The 13,371-nt window shown below is 43.8% G+C and overlaps 1 protein-coding gene across 1 annotated transcript in view; it reads left to right on the forward strand.

Moving 5' to 3' along the window:
- Positions 1-13,371, forward strand: part of SLC12A2 (solute carrier family 12 member 2) — a 352,311-nt gene that overhangs the window by 41,362 nt on the left and 297,578 nt on the right. The window contains exons 2-3 of the mRNA XM_030193587.1: positions 241-351; positions 2,433-2,508. Coding sequence (XP_030049447.1) covers positions 241-351; positions 2,433-2,508 — 187 coding nt within the window. The remainder of the gene's footprint in view (positions 1-240; positions 352-2,432; positions 2,509-13,371) is intronic.

Below are 13,371 nucleotides of genomic sequence, written 5' to 3' on the forward strand. Positions count from 1 at the left end.
AGTTTGTGAGAACCTGCAGCTTTGAAGTGATCTACTTTCATATTATGATCTTACCCCATTTTATCTGTCGGACAGGTCTTTACTTGGATTTGTGTGGGTCAGTTGTGAAAATTGTTGCCCCTTGCAACGTTTCATGAACAGCTTCATTTTGCAGTGTGAAGCGTGGTAATTTAGTAAGCTTATCTTTGTTGTAACTGTATGAATCTAAAAGAGTGGTGTGTATACTTTTTTACTTCATAGGAGCCCTTTGAAGATGGATTTGCCAATGGAGATGAAGGCACACCGACTGGAGAAGTTGTGTCTGGTGATGTTAAAGGTGTGGTAAAGTTTGGCTGGATTAAAGGTGTATTGGTAAGTAAATATTCATTACTTAAAATAGTTTCTGGTTCCCAATGACCTGAAATCCAAGATTCATCTTTTTAAAACTAGATAAATGACTCTCTTTAAGTTTGGGAACCCATAAACTAGAGTGAAAATAGCATAACATTGCCATAAGTGAGTACTATATGATTTTAATCAAAATTGCTGAATTAATTTTGTTAAAAATCTGCTAAATATTTTCTTGCAAAGCATATAACACTTTTTAAAATTGTGTAAGCCATGTTGGTGTTACCTACAGCTATCCACATTAGATATCTCTTGATCAATATAAATAGCTTTTGTTAACCGAATTGGTTTGAACATTCTTTTCCATATATGTAGCTATATTCTCCCTTTTTTAGACTAAGATAGACCACTGCCTTGGCCTTTCTGGAGGAAATTTCTATCTTCCCCTTCTTCCCTAGCTGGATCGCCAAGGCCTACTCCCTTCCCCTCCCATGTGCCTCTATTATGTGGTCCTGTATTAAAAAAAAAAAAATTGCACCCCATTACTGTTGCCACCCATATATTGATGTCACTAAATTAGGAAAATAGTCTGGATGTGTGTTTTAATTGTGCTCCTTTTTCCTGTATGTTTTTGTTAAGAAATGTATTGTTATAAACAAATGAAACTGTTAATTGTTTATACATTTTAATGCAGTAACCAGTAAGTGAGGAATGTATGCACAGCATGACTCATGGAATTCTTTCCAGGCCCTCTACATGTGCTTGTTTGTATCTATGTTGTATGCTTACCTGTTCATGTTTTGGTATGTGTTGGCGTTCTGTGTATCTGACCAGGAGAGATTTAGATGAGAGGAGGGCAGTTTGTAAAAATGCAGTTCCCTTAATCACTGTTACAGTGAATTAGTGTGTGTATGCTACACCATCAAAGACCATCCTTTGCTAATGCTCCACATAGACTACAGACAATGCTGCTTCTACTTCAAATTCAGATCTGGCACAGATGTCGCTGCCTTGTTGCATTGTCCTAGTGTTGGTTAAAATAGGCTGCTCATGTGCTCTTCATTCAAGCCCTGGGCACCAGGTCGTCTTTTGTTTTGAAAGTTGCCATTGTGACCTGGTTTTGTTTGAGCCGTGTAGTTACATATGGTCTTTACAAAATAGCTTCACAAAATCTGAAGAAATCATGGCTAAAAAGGACTCGTGCATGCTTTAACACTTGCTTGGAGTAAACATAAATAATATATGGGTGAAATACATATATATAAACTACACATGTACTTTCAACTGCACCCATGCTCTACCCAAACTATGCCTCCAGACATGCCTACTAATGGGTTGTGTAAAAGTGTATGCCACCTTGGCACCATACCTACTTCTATGTGTATATAGGAGTGAAATCTACATATGCCCAAAACATTGGCGCTGAAAAAAAGCACTATTCTATAAACTGCGTTTAAAGTTAGGTGCGGTTTATAGAATAGCGCTTAGGCGCGGAAATCACACCTAAAGCACCAGCTAAAACATGGTGGAAATCTTTGTGCCTAAATTAGGCGCATATCTCCATTATTTTGTAACTACTTGTGTAAATTTTAGGAATGCCCCTGTTCCTCCCATGACTCTCCCATTTCTGTGCCCCTTTTATTGAACTCACAGATCCCGCGCCTAAACTTATGTGTATATTTTTATTAAATCTAATTAGTGCCAATGAAGTTGATGATTGGATCTAATTGGCTCATTCAATGAAATTGGGCATGCACCCAAATTTGCACATGCAATTTTTAGTGACTTTTATAAATTTGGGCGTTAGTGTAGATTCTGTAGGGGTTTGTCCACAATCTTTTGAAAATGATCTTGGAGCTAGTTTTTATAACTATGGATTCTAATATTTTACAAGACTTTTTTTCAAGATGAAGCCCAATTAAAACCTTATCTGTTTACACAAGTTGCCTTATAGAAAGGAGTATGTGTATGTTGATTGCTTTTTTTTTTTTTTTTTTTTTTTAACCATAACCTTTTCTTTGATAGCATTTTAATCCTTTGCTTACTATTTTTTTAATGTTTTTGTGGAGTGCATAAAACTTTTTTTTTTCCTCTCCTCTTCTTAGGTACGATGTATGTTAAATATTTGGGGTGTGATGCTCTTCATCAGATTATCATGGATTGTGGGACAGGCTGGGATAGGTAGGTATAAAAAGTTGCACTTCTCATGGCCAATGCACAGATGCAGATAGTAACTTCATTACTGTCTTTAAGTGAGACCTATTTGGTCTCTGTTAACTACATATTATTTACTTATTTTGCTCACACCTTTTTCAGTAGTAGCTTAAGGTGAGTTACTTTTAAGTACAGTAGGTATTTCCCTGTTGTACTTTGGCAAGTCTACTACTACTACTTAACTCTTCTATAGCGCTACAAGGCATACGCAGCGTTGTACACCATACACGAAAAGACAGTCCCTGCTCAAAGAGCTCACAATCTAAATATGACAAACAGAGGTAAGGGAATTAAAGAGGTGGGGATAAAAGGTACAGGCAAGTGAGAGAGTGATTAGGAGTCAAAAGCAGTGTTAAAGAGGTGGGCTTTTAGCCTGGATTTGATTGTCACTTAATCCTCTTGCCTCACCATCACAAGGAGCAGCAGTGGAATTTGAACTGGGCACCCATGGTTACTCCTGCACTTAGTAAATGCTAAACTGGAGAAATTTAGGTTTTCTTTTTAAGCTTACTTTGCCTAGTAAATGTACCTATTATTAGGGGTCAATCTGTCTCTGTTCTTTTGCTTATTTGATTATGCATGGATGGCGATACAAAGTAGGAGCTGGAAGCTGCAAGGAGCCAAGGTCTTTCCTCCTGGTAAAGCAACAGCAGAAAGTAGTGGGATGACAGGGAGCACAGGCTCCATCACTTTCTCCCTCAGCTTCTCCATTCCAGCTTGGGGTGGGGATGCGTGGCGTAGCGTAGCAGACTTTGCTGCCTGAAGAAGCAGCAGCAGATGAAGCCAACCTTATATCAGGCCACTGAGATACCAAGGATGACTGGCTTCCATATCACTTATGTCAGTGCTGATCTGGCTAGGGATAATACTGTTTAGGGCAGCCAGGCAACTAGAGAAGATAAGGGGGGGGGGGGGGGCAGGAGGGGCTTTTGCTGCCTCCTGGATTCTCATCAGGATCACCCTTCCTATTTCTACCTGCTCCATGGAAAGCTGTGTTGGGTAATGCAAAAAATTACTTTGCCCCCCTGGGAGAAATTCCTCCCTATACTATCCCCCCCCCCCCCCCAGTCAGCATGCTGCAGGTGGGTAGTGAGAATCCAGATTTCCCCACCCCATCCATGAAAAAACAAACAAAATCATGTTTTTGCCTGGTTGGCGAGAACCTGAGGATATTCCACTGCATAACTTGGCCTCTGGTATCACTTGAGGTAGTGCTGATCTGGCCAGGAGTGATGGCTGCCTAGTCTAGTGAGTTTCCAGAAGATAATAAACAAGGGGTGGAGACAAAAACAAACTATATTTTATTTCTTACACACTAATGAAGGGGAGAGAATATTTTTTTCCTCAAATTTTTGCTTAGCAGGTTCATATAATGACCCCATTATATGTCTATATAGCAAATTTCAGTAAGGCAACACTCCAATTGAAGTATGGTAAGAAAAATATATACTGGTTGCACGTCACCTAGGATAAAAAGGTGCTCGTGTATCTTATGTGCTAGGGCTAGAATTTGTGGTGGTAATAGTAAGTATACTAGAGGTGAAGATAACACTCTGGCTGCAGATAAAGACCATAATGAACTTGTTCATGGACCCATGGCAGCAGGAGAAGAACTGAAGTTAGTGAGAAAGTTGATGCTTAACTACAATTCCTTAGCACAGGCAGCAGATGAATCCATTAACTGGTGGGTTGTGTCAGTCTACCAGCAGGTGGAGATAGAGATCACTAACTGAAGTAAGTGAGATTGGATGACCCAACCCCTCCATCAGCCAGTATATCTCTATCTCCAGCAGGTGGTGGATGACTTCTCACCAACTTCAGGATTCTTTGTTTTGGGGCTACTCCTGGGCTATTTTGGCTAGTTGAGTCTGGGGGTGACTGGCCACTTTGTCATCTTTAGAAGCATACCTGACTCTGGGTCCTTGCCTCCAAGTGTTTGCTGCTAGCTGCAACCTTCCTCACCATTACAAAAAAAAAAGTAACTGTGCAGCTAATTAAAATAAAATTCAGAGAGAGCAGGAACAGGACGCACAGCCTTTATTGCAGTGTTTTTCTTCTTCAGCAGGGTGCCTTGTCTGACTGTGTGTCTGTTTCTGGGAGGCTTTCTCTGTTGCTCTGCCCAAACCACGTGGATTTGGTGAGTGCCTTGCTTTATTTTCCCCATGGTGTGTGCATTGGGGGCTATGGCAGCAGAGACAGCCAAGTGGTGTTCCCGCAGTGGGATTGTACTTGGGTTGCTCAGATTCCATGCCAGGTGGTGCGGTTACCGATATGGAGGTGACCTTTTCCCGTGCTGCAGGTTCGGATGCAAGCACCATTTTCCCTGCTGCTTCAGACGCAGTGTATGGGGGAGTAGCTCTCGAGGATATGCTTAGAGGCTTCCCACAAGCGTACCTTTGAGGTATCTGCACTGCATCAGTTTTGTAGCTTGTATGTGGCTAGGGTGTGCCTTAGTTGGTTTCCGCAGGTTCTGGAACAGGATGCATTGGGGTCCATTGTACCCCATATGGAGTCAGGTTTACTTATCTAACTCTTTGACCTGGTCTGGACTTCAGCCAAACAGATGGCGTTGACTGTTTCTTCTCGTTAGGTGTTGTGGCTGTGCCATTGGATGGTGAATTTGGCATCCAAGCAGTGGCTCAATCGGTTGCCCTTTCGGGGCAAGCTCCTCTTTGGTGAAGATTTGGTCAAGGTTGTGAAAGATTTGGAGGACACCAAGGGTCAATGACTTCTGGAAGACAAATCGAGATCGGCACCGATGGCTGGGTCTGAGAGAGGTGCGCTGTTACCTTCCAGGTCACACCGTGATGATCTTTCAGCACTCTCATTTTCAGCAGTGTTGTCCTTGTGAGGAGATAAACATCCCACGGCTTCAAGGCATCCAGGAGATGCAGGATGCTCTTCCCAAAGATGGGATGCCAGTCACTCTTCGGTGCGCAGGATTGGGGGGGTCGGCTGACTCTTTTCTATGAAGAGTGGACCAAGATCACTTCCGATCTGGATATTATCAGAGACTGCTACATGCTGTTGTTCACTTCACCCATAGGTGATGCGTTTTTCAGTATCACTGTGCCACCGCCTCAAAAAGGGCTGCAGTCGAGGCCATGCTACATTCCCTGTTGGATCTGGGGCAGTGGTCCCAGTTCCGCCTCTCGAGACATATGGGGCGGTATTCCATTTATTTCATGGTGCCCTGGAAAGGAGGAGCCTTTCGCCCTATCCTCGTCCTTTGCAAAATCAACCAGTTTTTTACGGTTCGGCATTTTCGCATGGAAACCTTTTAGTCCATCATGGTGGCGGTACAGCCTGGGGAGTTTCTCATGGCATTGGATCTCAAGGAGGCTTATCTCTATATTCCTATTTGGCATCAGCGTTTTGCCATTCTGGTGTACCACTTCTAGTTTCGAGCACTCCCCTTCGGCCTGTCTACTGCTCCTCACACCTTTTCCAAGGTTATGGTGGTAGTGGCAGCCTTTTTGCGGAAGGAGGGAATCTGTCCATCCCTGCCTGGATGACTAGTTGATTTGAGCAGACTCGATTCAGGAGAGTCGCAGGGCCACCAACTGGGTCAGTGTGTTGCTTCAGTCTTTCGGATGAGTCATCAATCTTGCAAAGAGCCACCTGGTTCCTTCTCAAACTTTGGACTACCTGGGAGCTTGCTTTGACATTGCCCTGAACCGGGTGTTCTTGCCGGAGGAGCAGAGGGGGACAGGCTCTGCTCTCAGATTGCCAACCTCCTGTAGCTGTTGAGCCAGGGACTATGTTCAAGTGTTGGGCTCCATGGCTGTGACCCTGGAGGTAGTACCGTGGGCGAGGTTGCACTTGTGACCTCTACAGTCCTTGCTGCTAAGCCGCTGGTCACCGGTCTCGCGGGATTATTGGCTCAAACTTTCTTGGTTGCCCCAGGCCCAGCGTAGTATGGCCTGGTGGCTTTGCAACTTGTTGAAGGGAATGCCTCTTGCAACACTGCAGTGGGTAGTGGTAGTGACGGATTGCAGCCTGACAGGTTGGAGGGCTCATTGTCTCGACCGCTATGCACAGGGGACCTGGGCCGCAATGGAGGTTGCTTGGATGATCAATCGTCTGGAGCTGCATGTGGTTCTGAATGCCTTACGGGCGTTTCAGGACTTGCTGACAGGGTGGTTCGAGTGTTTTTGGACAACGCGGTGGCTTAAAACAGTCGTCGGGTTGGCACCCAGAGTTGAACTCTTGCCACCGAGGTGAGTTGCCTTCTCGTGTGGACAGAAGCCCACCTTCAGTGTCTGTCGGCAGCGCACATTGTGGGACAAAGCAATGTGGAAGTGGATTTTCTCAACCGTGATCTCCTGGAACCAGCGGAATGGGAGCTGTCCACCAAGGCATTTTGTCTGATCTGCCGGAGATGGGATGCACCAACGATAGATTTAATGGTGACCTGGGTGAATTCAAAGGTGCCCGCCTTCAGCAGAAGAAAGGAGTCCGACTCCGCTGGCCTGGACACATTTCCAGAGCCCTGGCCTGAGTCGGCACTTCTGTCTTTCCTCCATGGCCCCTGATCAGCCGGGTACTGCTCAGAATCGGGCAGCATCCAGGAAGGATCATTTTAGTGGCTCCAGATTGGCCATGATGCCCTTGGTACGCGGACTTTAGTTTGGCTTCTCAAGTATCTGCCTTTTTGACTTCCAGTCTGCTTCGGTCTTCTTTGTCAGGGGCCAGTTCAGATAGAAGATCCCTACCGCTTTGGTCTTACGGCCTGGCTCTTGAGCGGGTGCATTTGAGGAAAAAGGGCTGTTCGGATGCAATGATACCTCACGTCCACCATCCACCCAGCTACCTACATGCCTAATAATCGAATCACCCACTACAACAGCTTGTCTAGCTGTCCTAACCCTTTCCACCTGGGCAGTAGCTCCTGAAGACACGTCCTCAGTGCAAGAGGATATTGCATTCCCTGGTGTGCTGGTCCTGTCTACAGGATTACTTCCAGCCTCACCAGGGTGATGCTGTCCTTTTAGTAGGCCTCCCTCCTCCAAGGCAGCACAGGGGCTGCCATATTGGAGGTAGAACTTCTCTACAACGTCCCTGTAGGCCTCCTCTATGTACCTCTCTCTCTCCCTCAGCTCCTCCAAGTCTGCTATTCTAGCCTCAAGAGAACAAACTCGTTCTCTGAGAGCTAGGAGCTCTTTGCATCAAGCACACACACATGACATCTCCCCAAATGGGAGATAATCATACATGTGACACTAAATTCAAAAGACTGGATAACACCCTTCTCGCTTCTGGACTACTGTCTGCATCTTAATATTATAGAGTTGTTTAATTAAAACTTCTTAAGGCACTAGGGATATCAAATGACTATAATAATCTTTTGACTGTTGTAATTTGCAGTTTATTTAGGGTTTGCTTCTTAGAAACTAAATGTAATTCAGACTAATGAAAATTCCCCTCTTGTTGTCTTAATTAGAATAATTGACTATAAATGAATAGGTGAGCTAGGGTTGGGCAGGAATTGGGTAGGGTGGGTGGGGATGAGGACTGAACTGGGCCCTTCTTTACCTTCTAGAGACTATCTGTTAATGCTGTGGCAGAAACTTCAAGTTTTAAACCTATGGAGACTAGCTAATAAAGTTTTTTTTTTTTTTTTTTTTAATTTTATTTTATTTTAAAATTCTAACTGTTTATCAATATCTCACAATTCCTCTTTTAAATCCTTATCTTTAAGCTGTGGCAGGAACTTCAAGCTTTAAAACTATGGGGAAAAGGCTATGGAGACTAGCTAATAAAGTTTGCTTGCTTTTTTATTTTAAAATTTTCAAAAGGGTGACTATAATAAAATGAGGAAAATGGTTAAAAAGAAACTAAAGTTATCAGCTGCAAAAGTTAGGACACTAAATCATGCGTGGACGTTATTCAGAAATTCCTTCTTGGAAGCCCAGTCCAGATGCATTCCACGTATTTGCTAAGGTGGAAAGAAGAGAAAAGGTCAGCCAGCATGGTTAAAAGATGAAGTAAAAGAGGCCATTACAGCCAAAAGATTGTCCTTCAAAGAATTGGACCCAAATGAAGAAAATAAGAAGCAACATTAGCACTGGCAAGTCAGATGCAAAGCATTAATAAAGACTAAAAGAGAATATGAAGAGAAACTTGCCACAGAGGCTAAAACTCACTAACTTTTTTTAGGTGCATCAGAATTAGAAAGCCTGTGAGGGAATCTGTGGGACCGTTAGATCATGAAGGAGCAAAAGGGGCCACTCGGGGACGACAAGACCATAGTGGAGATACTGAATGAATCTTTGCTTCTGTTTTTACAGAAGAAGATGTAAGAGATCTGCCTGTACCGGAAATGATTTTCAAGGTTGTTGATGTGGAGGAATTGAAAAATCTCGGTGAACCTGGAAGATATACTGAGCCAAACTGACAAAGTAATAAATCACCTGGACCTGCATACATCCAAGGGTACTCAAAGAACTGAAGCATGAAATTGATGATCTGCTGTGTAATATGTGGCCTGTCGTTAATATCGTCCGTAGTACTTGAAGATTGGAGGGTGAACAATGTGACGCCGATTTTTTAAAAAGGATTTTAGGGATGATCCTGGAAATTTATAAACCGGTAAGCCTGACATTGGTGCCGGGCAAAATAGTGGAAACTATTATAAAGAATAAAATTACAGAACACGTAGACAAACATGGTTTAATGGGACAGAGTGAACATGGGTTCAGCTGAGGGAAGCTTTGCCTCACCAATTTGCATCATTTCTTTGAAGGTGTGAATAAACATGGATAAAGGTGAGCCAGTTGATGTAGTGTATCTAGATTTTCAGAAAGCTTTTGATAAAGTTCTTCATGAGACTCCTGTGAAAATTGGAGTCATGGGATAGGAAGCAAGGTTCTGGTGTGGATTAGGAATTGGTTATTGGACAGAAAACAGAAAATCATTTCTCTCAATGGAGGAGAGTGAACAGTGGAATGCCTCAGGGGTCTGTACTGGGATCGGTACTATTTAACATATTTATAATTGATATGGAAATCGGAATGACGAGTGAGGTGATCAGATTTGCAGATGATAAAAAACTATTCAAGGTTGTTAAAACACATGAGGACTGTGAAATATTGTAGGAAGACCTTAGGAAATTGGAAGACTGGGCGTCCAAATGGCAGATGAAATTTAACGTGGACAAATGCAAGATGATGCACATTGGAAAGAATAATCTGAATCAGTTACCTGATACTAGGGTCCACCTTGGGGGTCAGTGCTGAAGAAAAAGATCTGGGTGTCGTAGATAATATGCGGAAGTGTTTTGATCAGTGTGCGACAGCAGCCAAAAAAAGCAAACAGGATGCTAGGCGTTATTAGTAAAGGGATGGTGAATAAGACTGAAAATACTATAATGACTTTGTATCGCTCCATGGTGCATCCGCATCTTGAGTATTGGCGTTCAGTTCTGGTTGCTGTATATCTCAAAAAAGATATAGTGGAATTTAGAAAAGGTTCAAAGAAGAGCGACCAAAATGATAAAGGGGATGGAACTCCTCTTGTATCAGGAAAGGTTGCAACTCATCTGCATATCCTTACAGCCTTCTCAGGGGTGACACCCAGGTCCACTGCGATCCACTCAGGGCCTCCGCTCTAGGTACCGCACGCCGGGGCATTTTTCTCTTTACATCTAATCTTCTTCCCAGTTGCTAAAGTACCTCAGTCATTTATGGCCCCTATTCACATTCTCTTCCTAGCCCTGTCCCTTCCTAATCTTTTCCCTCACCCCCTACCTCTCTCCGCTACAGAAACTCACTGCCCATCCATCGACTTCATCACCTCACCTTCTCTCCTACCCTCTTCCTCCCTCTTGGCTTTTAATCTCCGCCTCTTTCTTCCGTCCATTTTGCTTCCCTATTCCACCTAAATACCTCTCGCCTTCGACGCCTTCGTGGCCACACCTCTCCTACTCTCCTCCGCTCTCTTTTACTCCTTCTCTTACTCTCAGCCGGTGACATCAATACCAATCCTGGCCCCCCTCACCAACTATTATCCCAACTCTACAGATCTCACCGCGACCTCTCTCTCATCTCTATTTCTCTACTCCCCTCCTCTTCTCTGCCCTTCTCTTGCGCCCTATGGAATGCCCGCTCTATCTGTAACAAACTCGCCTATATCCAGGACCTCTTTATCTTGCGTCACCTCCATCTGCTCGCCATAACAGAAACCTGGCTCTGCCCTGATGACTCTGCTTCCGTCGCAGCCCTGTGCCATGGCGGTTATCTATTTTCACATACTCCTCGCCCTGCTGGCCGTGGGGGCGGTGTTGGACTACTTCTCTCTCCCTCCTCCAGATTTCAACCCCTTCTTCCACCTCAATCTCACTGTTTTTCCTCCTTTGAAGTCCACTCTATCCGCCTTTTCTCTCCTCTGCCTCTTCGAATAGCGGTCATTTATCGTCCCCCTGATAAGTCCCTTTCATCCTTTCTCAGTGACTTTGACACCTGGCTTGCCTTCTTCCATGATCCTTCCTCCCCCTCTCTCATCCTTGGTGACTTTAATATTCCTGCTAATGATCCTTCCAACTCTTATATTTCCAAGTTACTCGCTTTAACGTCCTCCTTTAATCTCCAACTATGCTCCACCTCCCCCACTCATCAAAATGGTCACTGTCTTGATCTCATCTTCTCCTCCAACTGTTCACCCTCTAGTTTCACATTAATTGATTTGATTTGCTTACTTTATTTTTTTATTTATTTTTTTGTCTATTAGATTGTAAGCTCTTTGAGCAGGGACTGTCTTTCTTCTATGTTTGTGCAGCGCTGCGTATGCCTTGCAGCGCTGCGTATGCCTTGTAGCGCTATAGAAATGCTAAATAGTAGTAGTAGTAGTAAAGAGGTTAGGGCTCTTTAGCTTGGAAAAGAAACGGATGAGAGGAGATATGATTGAGGTCTACAAAATCCTGAGTGGTGTAGAACCAGTAGAAGTAAATTGATTTTTTTTTTTTTTACTCGTTCCAAAAGTACAAAGACTAGGGGACACTCGAAGTTACATGGAAATACTTTTAAAACAAATAGGAGGCAATATTTTTTCACTCAATGAATAGTTAAGCTCTGGAACTCTTTGCTGGAGGATATGGTAACAGCGGTTAGCGTATCTGGGTTTAAAAAAGGTTTGGACAAATTCCTGGAGGAAACGTTTATAGTCTGCTATTGAGACAGACATGGGAAGCAATTGCTTGCCCTGGGATTTGAAGTATGGAGTGTTGCCACGATTTGGGTTTCTGCCAGGTACTTGTGACCTGGCGTGGCCACTGTTTGGAAAGCAGGATACTGGGCTAGATGGACCATTGGCCTGATCTTATATGGCTACTCTTATGTTCTAGGTTGTTAGTTCCAAGTGATTTATTCTGTGTATCAGGTAGAGAGAGAAGATTTTTTTTATGTTAAGAAATGCAGTTAGAATAAGAAAATGTGGCAGGCAGATGCAGAAATATTTCTCATTGGCTTGATTAAAATGAATTTTAAAATATATCTTGATAGATTACCTTATACAAATACATTTTATGAACTTCAGAAGGAAGTTCTTTGGTACCGTGCAAGTACTACAGTGATATCGGTAACTTTGAGAGAGGGAGACCATATTTTAAAATAACCTGGCTTTAGGAGTGAGTGTCATCATCACAAACTCATTTGAACACACTGCCTCTGAGAAAAGCACTCTGCCAATCACACACATAACATAGCCAAATACACCACTTCCTATCGCACACTGTCTGTTTCTCTAGTGAGAGACTTCGCCACAAATCTACTTACTGAGTCCTTCATACAGATGAGTCAGTCTGCAGACACAGGAAGGGGAAATGTATCAGTGTTCCACATTAAGTGTGCACTTTCCAACCTAGAATGTGTAATTCATTTTTCTCTGAGGTCAAGCGGGCCTTCGTATTCTCATAGCTGGGTGATGACATCTGCCAGAGCCAGCTGTGGACGTTTATTAGCGAGAGACAGAATTTTTTTTAGCAGCATCCCACTGCACATGTATTGGTGCCTTCCTGCCTGCCACTCGAATGCAGGTCTGTTTAATTTTTTTTACTCCACAAGGAGGATGTGTGTTGTGTTCTCCTCACAGTACTACTACTACTACTACTTAACATTTCTAGAGCGCTACTCGGGTTACGCAGCGCAGTACAGTTTAACAAAAAGGACAGTCCCTGCTCAAAGGAGCTTACAATCTAAAGAACGAAATGTCAAGTTGGGGCAGTACGTGTTTTGAATGCTGCCTCTTTCTTGTCTCACAAGTGAGGAGTTGATTTTGGCTGCAGTTCTTTTCTCAATATCCCCGAAGACCCCCAGTGGCTTCAAGAGGTGCACCCAATGTAATCAGGTGATTTTCTTTCTGCATCGGGTACCTTGGGCCTGACCATGAGCCTAACTCTTTTTCTCTCATTTTAAAGAGGTGCCAGTGTACAAGTCTCTGAGCAGCCAGGTTCCCTCTACTAGTTCAGTACCACTACTGGTTCAGTACTGACGCTTTCTCAGGCTGCCCCTCTCTCCTGACTCCCTCACCTTTGCCAGTGCTTTCCTTTACTGAGCAGTTCTGAGCCATGCTCAGAGAGGAGCTGGTGCAGATGCCGCAGCTGCAAACTGCTCAGGCATCAAGGGCACTCGTGCCAGCTGCAAATAAGCCCCAGATTCTTCCTGAGGGTCAACCCATACCTGTGTAGAAATCCTCAATGCCGGCACCTCAAAGTATGTTAACATTGTCATATTCAGTACTGCTCTCGACGTTGGGGGAGGAAGCTTCCCTGGAGTCTGAGGATAAGGCTGTACCTCGGCACTCTTTGGGGTGTGGACATAGTTCCACTGAGTTGAG

The sequence above is a fragment of the Microcaecilia unicolor genome, chromosome 2, assembly GCF_901765095.1.
Source record: "Microcaecilia unicolor chromosome 2, aMicUni1.1, whole genome shotgun sequence".
Classification (NCBI taxonomy): Eukaryota; Metazoa; Chordata; class Amphibia; order Gymnophiona; family Siphonopidae; genus Microcaecilia; species Microcaecilia unicolor.